We start from the raw sequence: 20,035 nt of genomic DNA, 5'->3' as shown, positions 1-20,035 counted from the left end.
AAGTTCCACATTATATTAAATGGGACAGATTTGCTTTACGTATTACAGGAATCATTTAGTGACAATTTTCAATTATTAAATACGACAATAAAATTTTAAATAAAAATTAAGACGGCATAAAGAATATGTTTTCCTATAAACGATTTATTATTTTACAATCGCTAACTCTATTTAGTGACGAACTAAAATAATTAAAACCGTTGTTTGGAACCGATATTAAAATTACTAAAATAAATCGGTTTAAAAATTTAGGTTCATAAAGATAAATTAAAATATTTCTTTATGTGTTTTCTGAGAAATGAAATATTTTGTTTCTCCTTAATCTCCAGAATCTGTTACTTTAGAAAAAAAAACTTAGGTAACATTTATTCCGAAGGAGGAATTTTTATGTTAAAATTGGAGGCATTTGGTTTACAGTCTCTACGATAAATTAAAAAAATCGAGAACTTTTTACTACTTTCAAAAAAAGATGTGTTCTTAATTTATCTACGTTCATTTAACTGTGTCTCAATCAATTAGATCGATTTAAAACAATTATTTTTTACAATGAAGTTTCTTATTGAATGTTTCTCTGATAATAATTTTCGCGGCTCACCACCACGGACTAGAGTACGGCCGACCGAACCCAGCCGAAATGCAGCACGAATGGCAGCCAGAATGAAGTTAATACCAATACCCACCTTCCTATCCTAACTTACAATTTTACTTCAGTCAATACCTGCGACTCCCTCCAGAGAAGGGAGTGCATTGCTTCCTCCAAACACTAGGGCCCCCGGAAGGCGTATTCCCGTTAGTCCGAAAGGTCTTCAGCGGACGGATTGAAGGGGAATTACGTCGGGAGTACGAGGCTCGTATATGCCCCCAGTATCCCACGATCAGCCCCGGTTAGTTATTTTACATTGGTCTAAAGGACTGGAACGCAAAAACTAACTCCGTCCATAAATAAAACATAAAAATCTATAATCGCCATTAAAGAAATAATGACCCGACCGATAAAAGAAAGACACAGCAGCAAAGGATATTTACTGCTGTGAGATTAGATTTAAATTTTCATCTAAAGCTACTCTTCTTTGGTTTAACGTACATAGTTATTTTGTATGTATACACAAACAAACAAACACATACACACATATACACACAATACAATACAATACTAGGTGCGTACCCGGCTTCACCGCGTTCTTTTCACCCGCGAGTTCATACAAATTTTATTGTAAGACTGGGCCATGTCGATGCAATCTCTCTCAAAAGAATTTTAATTATGTATATTTGTCTACCAAAAAATTATGCATTTACAAACGAGCAAACATTATTTCTTTTTTGGTAATATACGTACATATAGACGGCATGAAAACTGCAATCGGCTACGTAATTCGTACCTATTCTATCCCATTTTATAACATATATTTTAAAGTGCCTCTTTGTAACGTACTTCGTGAGTTTTCTTTCTACCCGGAGCACAGATAAAACAATCGGTACTCTGACATACTCTTGAGCAGGAGATGAATATCTGACAGCGGGATAAACATGTCGTTCTGAATCGACATCTCCAATTTTCAGTGTTACTCTGATATTTATTTACTGTTATAGCAAAACAAACAATTGCAGGAAATTCCAGGCGTTTGAATTGTAATGAGTAATTTGAGCGGGTAAGTTGAATGCGATGAATGAAAATTTCTTCACCTTTCCTACAACCTATAAGGATTCTCGCCTCTAAAATGTTATTTCTTAGGGACTTAGAAAATTACTAAGATTATTGACTGATGCTTCTTCCTCATAGAACGCACTATCGATTAAGTAAACTTCAGTCACAAATTCTGAGAGAACTATATTACTGATACTGGCGGAGAGAGAGGCAGGAGAATTATGCAGTCATAATAATTTATATCCATTTTCCTTCTGAGGACTGATTGAAAGCACGATGGGACAGCGAGCTGGAAATATAATCGCAGTATGTTAAAACGATTTAAATAAACACACGATTATAACTTTTTTATAATATAGAATTTATCCCAGCATAAGATGACAGAAACTGCTGTTAGCCGCGAATAGAAAAATACTTCAATTCAAAATTACGAGAATTTAATAACGGGAAAATATTATTAGAATGAACGTGATATTGATCTATCGGTCCAGTCCTTTTTGAGTTTTGAAACACCCCCTTCCCAATTTTGTGGCCCAGAAGGGATGACGGGTTCTCAATACAAGATTCAACAATTTAGGTCGTAATTAATACGTGTTTATGTCGAATAGTTTTCAGTTTCCCTCCTTTTTTGGATCTCAGTTTCTAAAATTTGACACAGTCTAAAACCCGACCGTGGTTTACGTAAAATCATCTTGAGAATTTTATTAAATTCGAGAGGGCGGTTCAGTCGTAATGATTAAACAGTTGACAGACTAACCTTTATTTTTTAAAATGTAGATTTATATAATTATATTTTTCATATTATTTTTCAAACGGTTTTTGAGTGTTTAATACGTTATTTTCTTATAATTTGCATCTTTAAATTTAATTTTTCATTTCGAATTAATACATATTTTCTATCAGCTCGCAAATATTTTTATTAACTTTCAAATTTCACAAAATTGTGCAGAATTTTGACATTCAAGTTCACACATTTTAGTATACATAATTTTTTCTCCTACTTATAATCTTTTTACGATTAACTCTTATTATATAATTCCTAAAAAAAACATCATTTTTTATTTAAACACCGACCTACTTATTTATAATCGGATTTACATATTTCGGATATTTCCCGTCAGTGATAGTTATAATTTAATGATAGCCTATTTTACTTCGGCTACTTTATACCGTTATAAAGAGAGTTTCCGTTGTAAATAAGGAAGAGAATGTCTTAATGTCGGCACATAAATGTAAAAAAATGGGAGCGAGTTTAAATCGATGTATTCGCTTCATTAATTTTCAGCCTTCATTCATTAAAACAATCGTTTATTTGTTTTTTTCTAACAGCGGTTTTTCTCGCTTACAATGGGCAAAAGAAAAAAATTAACCGATCAATAATAATAAAAATAGGCAATTATATTTTTCCTTTTAATTTGTTATCTCTTATTCTTTTCAAAGTAATAATATATATGAAAGAAGGAAATTGTAAATGAATATCATATACTTTAAGACCAAATTTCTTTAATCTATATCGTTGAACTTATTAAAATAAAAACGTAAGAAATCGTAGCAGAATTTAATTTCAGTTGCTATATTCAGCTTCACCTAAACTAAGCGCCATATAACTTGGCGGATTACTTTGCCGTGTTATCTTGTCGCCGAAAAAAATCTAGAAAAATGTAATAGCATCATCATTCATTACTGCATGAAATACATAAAACACCATTAGCATTTCGGGAGATTTTTGTAAAAATGACAATAAAAATTTGATATTTTAACTCGTTTATTTAGTCTCTTCTTTACCGATCGGCAAAATCCCATCTGATGAATAAAAAAGAGTCGCGTAAACAATACTGTGTAGTCGCAAGTATTGTTTCTAGCGATTTGTGATTATTAACTTGTATTTTATTATTTACTTTTTATTTTACTCCTACAACAGGATGAATGTTCGGTTGAAGCTAAGTATACTTGAACGAGACAACTGCCGTTCTCCGCGCGCGCCTTTTTAATTCATAAAATAATTTTAAAATTACGCCCATCACGCTTCATCATTTAATTTCGATTTCAAATTACTGTTGTAGTCCAATTCTTATTGCACTAACGAGACCAACGATACCAAATTTATCGCAAAACGCCTGTCAGATCCCGAAAGTGCTTCTTTTGTATAAAAAAAACCCAACAACACAGTTGTTTCTAATGCACGGATTACGCGCGCGCGCACAAACACACAACTTATTTTAAAATGTTTATCAATTTATTTAAAGATAACATTTTTTCGTTCATTTAATTCAATGATTCTAACTAAAGCGCACGCGCATACCGTATTTAATTCGCTCTTCTGTGGCGGTACTAGCGGAAACGATCGTTATTAATTAAACTAATGTACTTTCACACTTACATAGAACAAATTTCACTTGTACGGTCAACAGACTGGTGTAGCCGCGAGGCTTAATGCACCAGGTACCGAGTCAACCGAGCGATCGAATTCCGAGACCCAGCCAGACCGAGTTACTTTTTACATTTTAAATATAATTCATTTACTTAATTCTACTGCTCGCCTGTAACTTCACAACATAGCAGACGACTACAATAGCATATTTTTGAGACTGGGGGTGCGATATTGCAACATTTTTTTGCAAATATTGTTATTTTTTAATCGTTAACAAATGTTCCTAAGAAAAATATGATCTTAATTAGGTGAAATCTCGAGGCACTGAAGGTGAGCTTGAGATACAGCTTCACCCCCCTTGACCTTTTAAACTCAAAATTTCTTGGCATCATGCCATTCGTGATCATTTAGAGGCCGACATCGAACACACGTACATACGAACATTAACATCCGGAAAATTTTCATCCGGTTTTTTTTTTGGCTTCCTTAGGTGTCAAGATCCGGTGAAAACCGCATATACCCAAATCGGACTGATTACAATACTTTCCCTTCTGCTATAGCGGTATATAGACCGGAAAGTAAAAGAAATAAAGGCCGTTTACAAATCCTTTGAGTGAACCGTACTTGGCAGAGTGATAAATAACGGTTAGATGAACATGGTAGAGTATTACATTTTTATTCCCGTCGGTTGTTTTTTTTTTATAGTTATTCAAAATTTACTTTTCCGAAAATCACCTAAAAACAGCGTTTTTTTCACGCCAATAATGGGAAAAACAGACACGTTAATGGTATTTTATACATTTCACGCAGAAAAGGTCGGTAATTCTAATAATGCAATTACATTTTTTCTTCGATTTCTTTTGACGACCCAGTAACATGGCGGGTCACCGGCCAAGTTATGTGACGCATAGGAGAGTAACAATGTCTACAGGATAACCGCATAGTATAGAAAGAACACGAAATTCATAGGCACCTAGATAACGATTTTTTATATTCTTTTACAATTATTTTCACGAGCGATAAAATTCGGAATACAGCTAAGGGAACGTATGAATGATTTATGAGACTTTTAAATGGTTTCATCCGTTTTTAACTTGCGATCTTTAGAATAGAAAGCTATCGTTATACAATTAAGATATAAAGTTATTTCTATCTTTTTATAAAACAGAATATCCGTGCTTGTTTACTGGTACCTATGTTTACTTACTTCTTGAAAACTGCTGGAATTTTACGATTGAATACGTATTAACTTTGAAAACAAATTTAGGTGCAAATATCGTTTTTTTTTTTTTTTTTTTTTTTTTTATTTATTGAACTAATTTTACAGATAAACTGATAATCACAATCAGATGTTTTGCAGAGAAAACCGATCTGGTTAAATAAATCAGAATGTCCGAGTGCATGTTTAAATGTAGTGATGTTCATTTAAAACTAAGGAACCGAATAGTAGATCGTTAACTAATAGTTTTATTGATGTTTAATAAAAATGATAGGCGTAAAAGTAGGTAGAAATTCATTTATCAGGTGAGAAGTAAATCTCAAAACGCACAGAGAGTAGTGTTTTGAAGTTTCACCTTTCACGTAGTATCCTCTAACGAAAATTAAAAAAGATGATGTGGACACCACATGACTTCGTGGTACGCCTATTAAATTACATATACTCATTTTTCTAAAATGAAAAGTACATAAAATTTTATTACATTAATAACTTCGATAATTTTCCATATTTTTTTATTTATTGTTATTGAATTATTATTTATTTTTAGGTTTTTTGGTTTTTTACAATCAGAGTTCAATAATTATTAATAAATCAATATATTTAAATGAAAAAATAGGAGGTGAAGTCTGATTTGAACCGATGTGCCTTTCCCTTGTATGATCAAAATATTTCATTAATTAAAATTTTATTTGGCTATAATTCTGAAACCAATGACAATAAGTACCACTTGTGATATATCGTTGTAAAGCTCTCAATGAGGGCTTATTACTGCAGTTAAGAAAAAATAAAAAAGCCAATTTTTTTTGGATTTTGGGCTTTTTTGGACACTTTTGATGCAGTCGATTTCAATGAAAAGGGGAGGTGCATAACTAGATGTTACAACAGTACCAAATCCAAAATTTTAACATCCTACGGCTAATCGTTTTTTAGTTATGCGAGATACATACTACGTACGTAAAGACGTCACGACGAAACTAGTCAAAATGGATTCAGGGATGGTCAAAATTGATATTTCCGTTGAAATCTGAAAAGCGAAATTCTTCGCGATCACAATACTTCCTTTACTTCGTACAAGGAAGTAAAAAAAAATGTTAATTAATATCGGTATTTAATTTTTTTTAAATTGGGGAAATTCTTCTCCATATATCGACGACTTAATTGAATCTGTTCAGAATTTTAAAATAAGACGAATGAAGTAATTTTTCGTGTCGGTTCTTTTAAATAAATTTAAAGGTTAGGTAAACCGATAAAATCGGAATTATTTCCTTGTTTCTTTGCGTTTCATACAAAACTAAAGAAAAATCTGCGATTCAGTTTTTACTCGGTATAATATTTATTCGTTACCGTTGTGTCCGTATCGGATTTGAACTGAAGGTTTCACTTTTCGGGTAATCGATCGTGATCGGTTCCGGATAACTCCCGAGTTAATTAAAATCGTTAATCGTAATTATAATTATCGTTAATTATAAATTTACGAGCTATTCATCACTACTTTTGTTGTACGCGAAGCCGAGGCGATACATCTTTATTACGAAGTAAAAAATAATTGTTCATCAACAAGCAATATTTTAGGCTAACTGCTAATCGTATATAGCAACGCACAACAGTAAAAAAAAAAAGTTTTAGAATAGCGTTTAAACATATCCGAATAAAATTTACCGGCGTCCGTTTTGCGAAAACTTTACTCCCGAATCGTTTTGTATCTAAAAAAACGTCTGTGGAATATAAAATGGATTTGAAAATATTTTACAGTAGAAAAGAAGTTTGTTCGGGTTAACGAGCATGCAATTTGGAAGTATTGATAACAAATTTCATCTTCGGCGACCTTAAACGGGTGTAAAATATTCTTATCGTGTTAGAATCACTATTACGTCTTTCATATATATCAAACTATACTTTCAAAATTTACATGACTTCGAATGTAACTAAATCTTCCTTTCCGATTTCACATTTAATTCGAGTGTAGGAACAGTTCATTTTATTTCTGGCACTCGTTTCGTTCTAATAATCTAGCTAAAAAATATACGTACAATTACATGAAAATTAGATTTAGTTACGCTTTTTAAATATTTGGAATCGTAATTGTTTACAGGATAAAATCTTTTTAAATATATAAATATTAAAAAAAAATTAACACGATATTATCTTTTGGTTTTATTGTCCAATTTACATTTTAAGACCTTTTTCAATGAAAAAAGAAAGAAATCTATTAATATAAACGTAAGATTTAATTATAAAACTTAGAGACTCAGTAGTATTTGTACGGCTTGTAACTCATAACGACAGGTAAACATGGAAAACAGGAAACCAAATCGGTTGGCTTTTAAAATATAATTACATTAGAATATTCTTTTTTTATAAATCTGATTTATTTTTTCGTAACGGTTGTAAGTATTAAACTTTCCCATCGGCTTTGTTCCGAAGATCCGAAATTATTATTCTTCTTACTTAAAATTCTGCAAAATATATATTTAAAAAATAAAAGATCGATATACTGCGATCGACGATTATTTTCAGTTCCTTGAAGTGTTATTGATCGATTCGATAAATTGATAAAATCGATTAGTTTTGTATTCCGTCGTTTTAAAATATTTCAATTTAATTTTTGTCAACGATTTCATTAGCCGATAAATTACCGAAGGACTCAAACGTTCGACTTAACTTTGTGAGCAGAATCGATCAAATAAATGGTTTACATACTCAATAAAATTATTAGAAAATTAATCTACATAACTACAATAGATATGCATTCAACCTTCAAATAAATATTTTCAATAAATGATGAAAATTAGTTAAAAACAGCGGTAAAGACTAAGGGGAAAAGTAAATAAAACCTTGCTAAGAAATATAAAGCCAATATTTATGATTAGTTGTTACTATGTACAATTTTTTTTTTATATATTAGTATTTCCTGATGACTGATTAGTAATCAAATTGAATAAATTACAGAATTTTATATTTTTTGAAACGGTCCCGACAGTTCTTAATCGTTTCCCTTTCCTATTGTTTTCAAAAACCGTTTACTAAATAAAAATAAAAGAATTTTTTGTACTTTCATTAATTATTATTTAATAATATTGTCTGATTAAATTTTAATCGTAGATATATTTATTCGTGTTATGCATGTGCGGCTTAGCATATGTTAACTATAGTTTTTCCTAGTGGAAGGATGAAAGTTCGAGGTGTGGCCGGATCGGTTATGTTTTAACTGTTAATGGCTCCTCGATGACCTCCTCCGGCCACTGTTTTGTTGTCGAACTGTGATTAAAGACAATAAATCTTGTACCGATGATTAAAGATTGTAACAAAATAGAGATACATTAGCTACACAAACAAATGACGCAGCTACCTACACATTCTGAATTAACAAAGCTGTTCCACATATCCTGGGACTTGTGAATTATACAATTCAGTCGGTTATTAATGAAAATCAAAGTCTAAAATAAGGTTAATGTTGTAGATGAGTCCTGCTGCATTGATTTTTTTAATAATATATCAGCCTTTGTTTTTAAAAATATAAGATCACTCTAATAAAAAGAAAATTTTGAAATAATGTATTTTATATAGTACAAAGTAGAAATTTTTTAATTAAATGAGAAAGAATTCAATTTTTTTAAATTAAATAAAAGTTTTAATTAAATAGCATAATAGTAAAAACTACTAGTTTCTAAAATTAAGTCAATAATTTAAAAAAAAAAAAAACAAATATTAAACTACATTAAACATATAATTAAGGATGTGGGATGGAGATGAAAAAATTTTAATAATACAAGTACAGAAGGGAAAGTAGTAGAAAAATTTATTATACCGTTAGAATACCCTTAGACGAACAAAAAAAATTTACATACAAATAAATCGGAAAGTAATTTCTTTTGGAACAAATAAAAGTACTTAATTTAGTTACTTTACTTAATTAAGTTCTTAAAAGTAATTAAAAGTTTGTGAAATAAAGCCAGTTTATTCTGAAAAGATCACGTTAGAAGATGACAACATTAGGAAACGATTTCTGTATTTACTATTACGTATTACTCGCATACATACGTATTTTAATAACAAAGGTTAGATGAACTAAGTAAATGAAAAAATATGCGCAAAACCTAGAGATTAATTCCGAGGTTAGCCGGTTTAAAATCTGCGTTTAAAATAAACAAAAATTATTTTTATTCCTAAAATTCTCTTATTTTGTTTAATTAGTTAACAGTTAAAATTCTTTTATTTTTATTGCTGTTTACTGTCTCTCATTGTCATGTTATATTTTATTATTTATTTGCTCACGATTATATAATATAATCTGGTTACGTAATGACTGTTATCGACTCTACATCTGGTTTATTAGAATATTTTAAATATCTGACATACAGGTAACTAACTGATAATTATCAGACAGATATTCGGAAATATTTTAATTTTTTAGAGTAACCGTAAAATGTTTTGAAGATTTCATAAAAAAAATGAATCGCTTTTTAAGTTGCGCCAATTCATTCATTTATTTATACGACTATATTAATTTTGGCTTTAAAGGTCGATCCCTGTCCCCGATGCTAAAGTACCTGAGGTACAATAAACACGGAGCAGAATCGCTTTCTCACGACAGTAATGATGAAAATAGGCTATACAGCGATCCTGCTGTGAAGAGAGAAAAAGTATAAATTTACGACTAAATATCGCCTGAATTTTGATGGGATTCGCATGCCGATATCCGACTGTGTATTCGCCTCTGTGAAAAAAACAACAGGAAACTAACTTCTACACCTCTGGTTTTCCTAAGCTCGGCACGGGATCTTGTTCTTCAGAACAGATATGTTACTTCCGGAGTATCGTGAGATTTGTATCAGGTCGTCTATGGTCGTTACGGTTACATTTCTTGATTTACGTATTAAAGGTTTTAATGAAAAATACTTTCACAAAAACCTATAACCGTAGTTTATATGGTCCATCATTCTATAGTATTTTGTAAGGCATTTAATATTCTACTTTATAAATTGAATTTTTTTCTTTTGTTCGAAAAACATAAATGATTTTTACCATCGGTCACTACTTAATGAGTTTAAAATAATTCTGCAGTTAAAAAATTAGGATCGGAAAACTGGTGACCACCGTTGGCTGCATTATTATTATTATATTCAAATCTTCTATATCCAGAATCGCTAAGAAAAATCGGCTAATATATCTATTTTATGAAAATCGACTAAGCCACAGCAAAATGACAGAGACTGCCCCAAAACAATTACCTTTCTTGTGGTGCTTTCAAAAAAAATTACTTCTGTACACTGAAATATAAAATTATTTTCGTAATTTTGCTATTATTAAGAGAAATATTTAAAGTTACACATAATTTTAAATACGCATTTATTGTTATCGTTTTGGTAAAAAGAATAATAAACATAGAAAAAAAATGTTTTATTGTTTCGTTACAAAAATACAGATTATGGTGAGTAATTATGAGTGAGCATAATAAAAAAAGCGTTTTCATTTCTACAGATAAATAACGGGAAAACGCATAATTCTTTTGATTTATTAACATCACACTAGCATATTACACACACACATATATATATATATATATATATATATATATAAACTAACAAAAATTTGTGTAAACAATTTTTCGGCGTGTTGGCTACGTTTATAAGCGTCTATGATTGTGCGCGGTACATATCCAGCTAGAGAATAAGTAAGATACTTAATCATAGCGATACAAATCATGAATTATAAAATTAAATGAAACTTACCTCGGCAGAAGCGATGGTAGCCGATAAAAATACTGCAAAAATCGCTCGTACAAAAGCACTTGATAATGCCATGGCAGTACAGTAAAGTCTGCGGACTAGTAGCAGTTACCGGAGAAGACTTGGCTCTCTTACGAGGTAGTATTCACTACTGAACGGCGATCGGTCGGATCTGCAACAAGAATAAGAAAAAACTATATCCTACACCACTGGTGAGGAAGTCGGAAAGTGCATCGTTTAACTGGGAGGGGGAAGTACCTTACGACTCCCTCTAGTGGCCGTTCAAAGAACTTCGTCGCTCGTTTTTATTGCACATATGCATATATATATATATATATATATACAACAAATAATTATTATACTACTTTCCGTTTCACGTTTTTAACGGCCGTTACATATTCTTGTTCATTTATCTTTATTACTTACAAAATATGTAAAGCGGTCGTAGTACGTAAGCTTGCGTGATGGAAATGTTATGTTTATTACATAAAAAAAAATATGTGTAGAGAAGTCAACGCCGACCCTCCTCACTTATTTAATAACTAAGGCCTACCTACAATGCGCGTATACATTACTGTTGCTTCCTTACGTAATGTTATCGTACAAAATATATTACTGTAGTCTATTTTGAACCCGACTTAACGCGACTAATTTTAAAGTTAAATTTTTTACCTCTCGGTGATCGGTAATCATTGAAAAACCGACATAGGGGAAAGTAAATTTTACGTTGAATTGAAAGAATGAATGAATAAATCTTTATTTCCCTTGTACAAAATATGACATAATAAGAATTACAGTATATAATTATAGCAAACATAATACCTGCAAAGGATAACCTGTGCGCAGGTATGAACCTCTTAATAAAAAGGGAATATAAAAATTCAAACTATTTTAAAATAAATAATAACTAAAAGTTATTACATAAATTTCTTACAAATAAAAGCTTAATTGTTAAAGAGATCAATTAAAATTTAAACTTATTATCTTAGTAAAGCGAAGAAAGAATAAAAAAAAAATGAACATAATACTATAACAAATGAGCAACCGCACCCATGCATTAAATTCAACATTAGATTTAGTAATATCAAGAAGATACAAGAATATGAAGATGAAGTGAATAATATTTATATTGTTGAACACTTTTATGATTACTATATCGTGTAAACTGAAGAAAAATGAATATTGTTATATCTTTTAAGTTGTTAATACTATTTTTTAACAATATAAACTAATCCTAAATAATCTTAGTATTAATATTATGACTATAATTATAATTATAGATTTACCCTTAATAAGTTTGCCTTCCTTAGTTTAGTTTAGATTAACTCCGTTATAAGATTTTTTTATAAAAAACCAAGACGTCATTAAGATTGGATCAGAAAATTAACTAATTACGTATATATCATTTAGACCGGATGGCAAAAACATGTTTAGTATAGCGATTCGGACATATTATTTGTCATTATCCACTCATCTATTTCTTTAAGAAGTTTTTTGTTCCCTCTGCTATACGTAAATTTAGCAGGAATAAGATTTATTATTTTAGTAGAAATATACATGAAATGTCTTTTGCAGACCTATAGGACATTTCGGGGTATTATAAAGGTGATACTTTCCTTTTTCCTTTTAGCCTCTGGGAATTACCGTCAGGTATTACTTCAGAGGATGAATGACGATGCTATGTATGAGCGTAAATGAAGTGTAGTCTTGTTCAGTCTCGGTTCGACCGTTCCTGAGATGTGTGGTTGATTGAAACCCAACCACCAGAGAACACCGGTATCCACGATCTAGTGAGCAGATCTGTTTATATTTTTGTCAATATATAAAACTACGCTTTAGACGTAGAGCTGTCTCATTGTTAACACGTTAACGATGAATTAGTAATAAGTTTAAGGTACGATAAAATCATTGATTTTTATGAATTTTTACAAAGTTATTTTCGTAATTTTTTTAATAAAGCATATAAACTTAGCTTTCCGATTTAAATTCTGATGCAAGCGTATAACTGATGTGTATCTTTTCACTTCATTATTTAAGGTTTTACTTTTATCTTATCTGTCTTTAAAAATATTTTGTAGGTTACTATTCTCCGTACGACAGGTCTGCTTTCGAATGGCCTAATTATAAAACGGGAAGTGAAAGTTTGCATCTTGTTCTTTGTGAAGTTAAGGTGATGTTTCGTTAGTAGCGGTGTAACAGTACGCTGTAAAACCGTCGGTCAAAAGCGTTGTTAGGGTGGCACGACTGTGTGAGCTAAAGGTTGTCCTGTTCTACTGTAAATTCGCAGTTTCCGAATGGAAAAGTGCTAGTCTTGTGTTCTGACGATCGTAGGTTCCAAACTCAATGAATATTTGGGAAAAAATCATAAATAATGCGTAAAAAAAGCGAGGGGTGGTTAACACAGACCCGTAAGTTTAGCTTACTTTGTCCGAACAAACATTTACGATCGATTACGCCGCATTCTATGTATTTAGAGAATTAGTGGTGAGTGAATTACCAAAGGCTTTTCAATTTATATATTACACAAGTTTAGTACGTCCTTCACCTCTGATTTTATCGGTTCCAGATGGTTTCGGATTAAAAATTAAAAATACGAAACCTGTATCTAGTTTCACCCATTTGATAACGTTTTAAACGAAAAAATTCCCGAAACAAACTTAATAGAATTTCCTGTTAACTGTTTCGACACATATTCCTGATAATTAAGCGATCTATATTTATCCTCTTTCATCCTTTTAGATAAGATTAAAAAATATTCCGCAGTATATTCAGAATATTATCAGTATTACTTTGAGTTCATTGTTAGCTTCAAACGCGGATGCTCGGTATTTCCGACGGTGCGACGTCCAACGATTTTCAGATAGATGGTTTTGATTCTTGCCAGTCGCTACGATTTAATGAGGCCGTAATAAATAACGATAGATATTATTTTGTTGTACCGGCAAAGTCGCGTTAATTTTAAACTTAAACGAAATACGTCTAGAGTTTTAATAAGCTGAGTAAGTATGAACTGTGTTATGAATTAATAAGGACAGTTACATAAGCTAAGAAAATGAGTATATACAGCTAATATTTTTGAAGTAATAAAACTTATTAAAGAGGATGCCGAGCAACAAAGTAATACATGAAAAGTTGGGAGTTGGGTAGATCAACTGATAAAAGAAATAATGCATAAAACTTTACGAAAGAATGAACAGCATATTAATAATGTATAATGAAAATGTTTACGTACATAAATAAAAATAAGTTAATAGAAATTATTAAAATTAAAAAACACTTTGAAATAATTAAAACCGTTAAAATTAAATAAAATTACAAAAAGGAGAAATCAGATGAAAATAACAATGATTTTATAAGTTTAGTTTTGGTTTATAGTAAATTTCATCCAACAAAACTCAAGATATTGTTTCATCTGGTTGTTTTTTTTTGTTTTTTTTTTTTTTAAACAGTATTATGTTTTATCGGTCAGTTTTGTTTTGAGGGGGCTACTTAGCGAAAGCGCCTTGACTTCAGTTTGTTTGAGCGATACAAAATTAATTAAACATTAAAGAAAAAAACAATAATTCCATAACTTCGTAAACGTAAAAAAATTCTTTATGGAAGTATTAATTAGACAAGTATCTAGTAAATATTTCTTCAACTGGTTTAAGTTTTACAGTGTTGCCAGTTTTATTAAATATTTTAATGCAAAAGAATGCAGCAATAAGTCATCAAACTCGCTCTTATTCGATTATATTAAATACGTCTAGCTGAAAATCGTCGGAAGACGCACAGTTTTTGAACAGTCAGAACTAGGAAGGCCGCTCTAACGTAAAAAAAGAGAACTTTAAAATCTATTTTAATCCGACTTCATCCTTTTAGAGACGGTTATAAAAAATCTGGAGATATTTTTCCATAGAACATTGAACTTATCATCCGTGTTAATTGTCGAATTCTGCCGCGATAGGTTCCGAAAAAATACTATTAGGTATTAGTGAGTGCAATTTTAAAACGGATTATCCTTTTTAGAAATAGTTTACACGGAATATCGTTTTACATAAAATATAGGTTCTGAGTAAATATTCCTGAGAAATTTAAATGTTTCATCTTTATTGTATGACAGTAGCTAAATATCTTTATTAATCTATTTTCTCGCCTGTAAATGCGAGTGAAAAAATTTTTTAGTGGTAGTTCACTACCCGACGGGAATATTATATTGTCCTTTCAAGTTTCTAGCTTTTTCGGTCTCGACACCCTTCTTAATCCTTTTTTAGTTTAACCGTCGATGGCTATTAATCGAAATAATTTTTTGCTTAAAAATTTTCCTAAGGATCTTCCTTTGAATATTTATGCTTAATTTCACATTTCTAACTGTTCAGGAAGCGGAAAAAATTTTTTTTATAACTGTAGCGCATTAAATTTATGACTTAATTCGGCCTATTTAGAATTTGTTTTGTTTATCTAAATAATCCGGTTAATTTAACATCATCTGCTTTAAGAACATCGGTATTACAGATGTTCTTTCGATTCACGTATTGATTCTTCGAAATAAACATCGAAAGTAAATCGGTACGAGCGATACGAATCAGTAGAAAATAAATTTACGCATCAAATTTGAAACTAGGAATTAAGAAGAAATTTAGAAAAACAAAATTATATTTACGAAGCGCTCGGCCAAATGCAACGAAAAATATAAACGTTAGGATAGAAAACAAAAGAAAAGAGTAGAAGCTTACGAAGTGAGATATAACCAAAGAATGTTGAAAAATTTTTGTTGGTCTAAAATTGCAACACGTTTCGTCACGTAACCGAGAAAAAAGTCACATTCTGCAAATTCTTCTCTGTAGAGGATTGTATATAAGAAAGGATGGGTGTGTATAAAGACGTCCAAGATCGGTTAGTTTTTTCTTACGGACCCCTGATGTAGTGTGTAAAAATATGTAAAAAAAGGCGAATTTATGGATATAAGTATGGAGATACTCATTGCTTATTTAGCATCTATGAAACAGGAATTTTAAGATTAAAAAATTAGAAAGGAATGTTGAAATCATGGAACCAGTTAGGTGAACGATAAATAGTTTCCAAAAGTTTTAAACGTTAACATTATAATCTGTCCTAAATATAGTGTCTCAGGCGTGTACTGTAACCTTCACTAAAATCATTTAAAGAAAACAACTTTTGTTATTATTATTATCCCATATACGTCACAAGGAAGTTGTTAGAATCGGGTGGCAAATATAGAACGAGTGAACAGATTATGGTGAAATACTATTCAAAGTAATCGCCTCAATGTTTGTATTATTATTTGAAAATTCCAAAATTATGAGGTTTATAAGTCATATGTAAACCGTTACTTTCAATTTTACTTTCAAAAAATAATAAATTAAGGTATAAGATACTCGTTTATGTCAATGAAAAGTCAATTTAAATGTAGTTATAAAATTAAAATGAAAAATATTTATAAAGTTAAGACAAAAATCTATTACAAATAAGTAAATGAAAATTATTAACAAATAAAAGTAAAATATCTTTGGAGTTCATAAAATAAAATAAAAAATCGGTTGTGGTTGTGTCGGGCTACACGGCCGTTGGTTTAACGTGAAACATTACAGACCTTGGATGAAGTTCTTCCGAGCTACAGACCGACCAACTTATCTGTTGTGTTAAATGGGAGAACCATCATCGTATTTTTTTTAACAAAACTGAAAGTCTCCAATGAAAAATTTCAGTTTTTTCATTTGGGAAACTCTACAGATAAATTGGTCGGTATGTATATCAGCGAGTCACTTTTAGTGTATTGGATTGAAATAAAAACGAGACATTGATTGCGTACTAAATTTAATTTTAACATAAAAAAGACACTAAATCGTACATGATATTTATTTCGACTAATATTGGACGACCATTTTGTTCAAAATTGGTCTGTGATATGAGAAGTAAGACATAATGCATAATAATAAGCAGCGGTAGAAGTTCTCGGGCCATCGGGGTCGTTTACTGAGCGCGCCGTGCCAACTTTGCGAAACAGTCTCGCTCTCTCGACACCAGACTTTGGGGTACCTGTGCGTGGCCCATAACCTCTACTTTCCAACGATATGCGTAATTTATATTTCCGGCTGGCTTTTGCGCGGGTGAGGCTGACATATTGAATTTTTATACTTTTATTACATGTTTACTTAAATTTTTTACATATAAATATTGTCCAAAATACACTTATTATTACTTAAATCGATCTATCTCGACAAACTCTAAACACAAACGCACGAATCGCCGCGCTATCACGTCTAAGTCATGAGTTACATTGAATGGAAATGAACGAGAACGCCAGTTTTGGCCGATCTGCGCTGTGCCCCCTCCCCACCAACCCGCTGGCTAATGATGCAAACTCAAAATCGTATCGGTGAGCAGACCATATAAGTTATAAAATGACACCGCATTTGCTTCTCTGAGACTAATAGTTAGGGAGTTATTAAGGCAGAACGATATAACATCTTTTTGTCACGCTACAGATTTCTGTTCTGGTACCAGTATGTTTCGGTGTGATTTTAAAGAATTTCCACGTCAAAATTTTGAATCTTAGTCCGAAGAAAAGAATAAAAATAATTTAACTGAACCTATAAATATTTCAGAAAGATAGTCCGGAATCGGTGTTAAAAAAATACATTTTTTAATCCTTTAGTAAATAAGTGTTTGCATCGCTTTAAAAAATATATATATTAAAAATGATACATTTTTAAATTTTACGAGTAACATTAAAAATACGTGTAAATGACAATCATTCACACCATTAAAAAACCTATTTGAAAATGATCAAAATAAGTCTATGTTGACGTACATTTTGTTTTAAATGATTTTAAGAAAAATAAACGTAAAATAAGTTATTATTATACTTTCTTGAAATAAACTGAAATCTTCAAGGGGAGAGTTACAGATGAAAGTAATGAATTGTAGTGTAATTCTGATACGTTTTGGTTAGGGTAATATATATTCCTTTTTTTTTTTTGTAGTAACATTTCCAATTAGATTCAAAAACTCCAACTTCCCGATCTATTCATAAGAAAATCAACGTATAAAATATATCACATCTTTTAAAAATATGGTCTTTGTGTGGGGAATATATTCTCGAGGGGCTAGAACTCCCAGTTCCTTTTATTGCTTTGTCATTATTTATTAAAATAGAGATCTTTTCAATAAATTTTTATTTTATAGATTAAAAATTCTTTTCCTACTACCATTTCCTTGAAAAATAGCCTTATGAATTTATTTTATATATTTTTGATTCAGTGTATGTATGTGTGCGCGCGCTTGATTAATTAGGGTAGTAGTCATTTGCCCGTTGTCTCATATGTTGATGATATATATATAATCAAATCTTTAGATTCTCATTGTTCAGAACATGGTACTTCCTTTTGATATTTTTGAATTTAAAAATTTTTAAGAAAATTAGACCCAATTAGTATATCGATTTGGATGTGCAATTTATTTTTTGTTGATCTGGGCATCATGCTAGAACGGTTAACCGATTTCGGAAAAAATTAAATCCTGTAAAATTTGTAACGGTTTGTTTACCAACAAATTTTACTAAAATATTTACGGGCATTACTGAAACATTACGGGCAAACACTGAAACATCTTCAGAAAAAAACTTGGGAGAGAGAACAGGAGACCCCTTTCTTTCTTTCTTTGCAAAGGAGTTTTTATTTACGAATTACGCATTTCAGAAAAACATCAAAGACGGTTAGTAAAGTAAATAATAATAATATTTCCTCTCATGTCCGCATTTTTAATAGACCGACCTTGTCGGAGAAACTACGCACTGGTATACACCGTCTGGATGTGCGAGTTCATGCCGCAACCGATCCGATTCTTCAGATGCCAGGGGTTTCGCCGCACTGCAGTTCGATGCGAGAGACCGCAGGTATGCTTGTGTTGTGTAGAGACTCATGAAGTGGAACTGTGAAGGATCGGACTGTCTCTTCAACTGCAAAGGATATCATTCATGCCATTCAAGAAACTTTCTTGTTTACAAAGATGAAATAGCTATTCAGGAAGTTGAAACCATACAGATCAGCTAAACTACAAGTGTTGATGCACATCATCTCCTCAGTAACCTCGCCCCACTGTTAACTACAGTGGTAGACAGAATAATCGATAAAAAATTGAAATCCTCTCTCAAAAAGAAGTAATGGAAATATATTGAGTAAAAACAAAAGCCCATCATAACAGAACAAAACCGAAGACAAGCTTCAGGTTAAGATTGAGCTACATAGTCTGACAAATGGATTTTGTTAAGAAGGCTTCGGAACCCCTAGGAGGCTTTAAAGCCATGTTCTTCTGGTTCTACTGAGATGGTCTCACAACCAAAACACCACAGAGACTACCTCAAACCATACAAGGGGGATCTGTTTCGATGCGGTGCGACCCCTGTTGTGGATGTCACTCTTGTTCCCGCCTCTGAATCGGCGCCTTAACTGAGCGCCCAACTATGCCCGTCAGTTTTGCCGCTTTCATGGTCTCCGACTCGGGGGCTAGGAGCTACACGGGAGATAACATACTTCTAGTACATGAAGTAGTTCTTAGGATGGAAAAGAAGAGAAAAAGGGTTGGTGAAAGGGCAAACCCCGAAATTAACTGCCTAATATAAACGAGTCGATTCTTCAGTGGAACTTCAAGGAATTTTGTCAAACATCCTTGAGCTCCAACGCTTGGTACATATGTGGACTCAATTTGTATATGTCTTCAACAAACACATTCCTGCCGAGATATAAATTTCAACTTAAGAAGATATAATATTTACCGGCGAGATAAACCGCCAAATACAAAAGTTAGAGGCGGTGTAGCTCATATTAGCGTCAACTAGAGTTACCACCGAAGCGGTTGAAATAAACACAAACCTGCAAGCGGTCGCAATCAGAATGAAGCGTTCGCTGCAGATCACTATCTGCAGCCGAGTTTTGATTGCAAGAAGGATGACATAATGCCATTAATTGCACTGCTTATCCCGCCCATACAAACAGGTGACTAATGCATACAAATCTATTTGGGGATCTGACTGAATAGATCTCCGAAGAAGAGAGTTGGTAAAGTTCCTT

At 31.7% G+C, this 20,035-nt stretch overlaps 1 protein-coding gene across 1 annotated transcript in view; it reads right to left on the bottom strand.

Moving 5' to 3' along the window:
* LOC142324047 (superoxide dismutase [Cu-Zn]-like) overlaps positions 1 to 20,035 on the bottom strand; it is a 267,530-nt gene that overhangs the window by 91,940 nt on the left and 155,555 nt on the right. The window contains exon 2 of the mRNA XM_075364645.1: positions 10,968 to 11,136. Within this exon, the coding sequence (XP_075220760.1) occupies positions 10,968 to 11,039 (72 nt within the window). The 5' untranslated portion in view covers positions 11,040 to 11,136. The remainder of the gene's footprint in view (positions 1 to 10,967; positions 11,137 to 20,035) is intronic.

Source organism: Lycorma delicatula, chromosome 4 (genome assembly GCF_047948215.1).
Source record: "Lycorma delicatula isolate Av1 chromosome 4, ASM4794821v1, whole genome shotgun sequence".
Classification (NCBI taxonomy): Eukaryota; Metazoa; Arthropoda; class Insecta; order Hemiptera; family Fulgoridae; genus Lycorma; species Lycorma delicatula.
The sequence above is the reverse complement of the archived record's forward strand: the minus strand, read 5'-3'. Positions and strand labels throughout refer to the sequence as shown.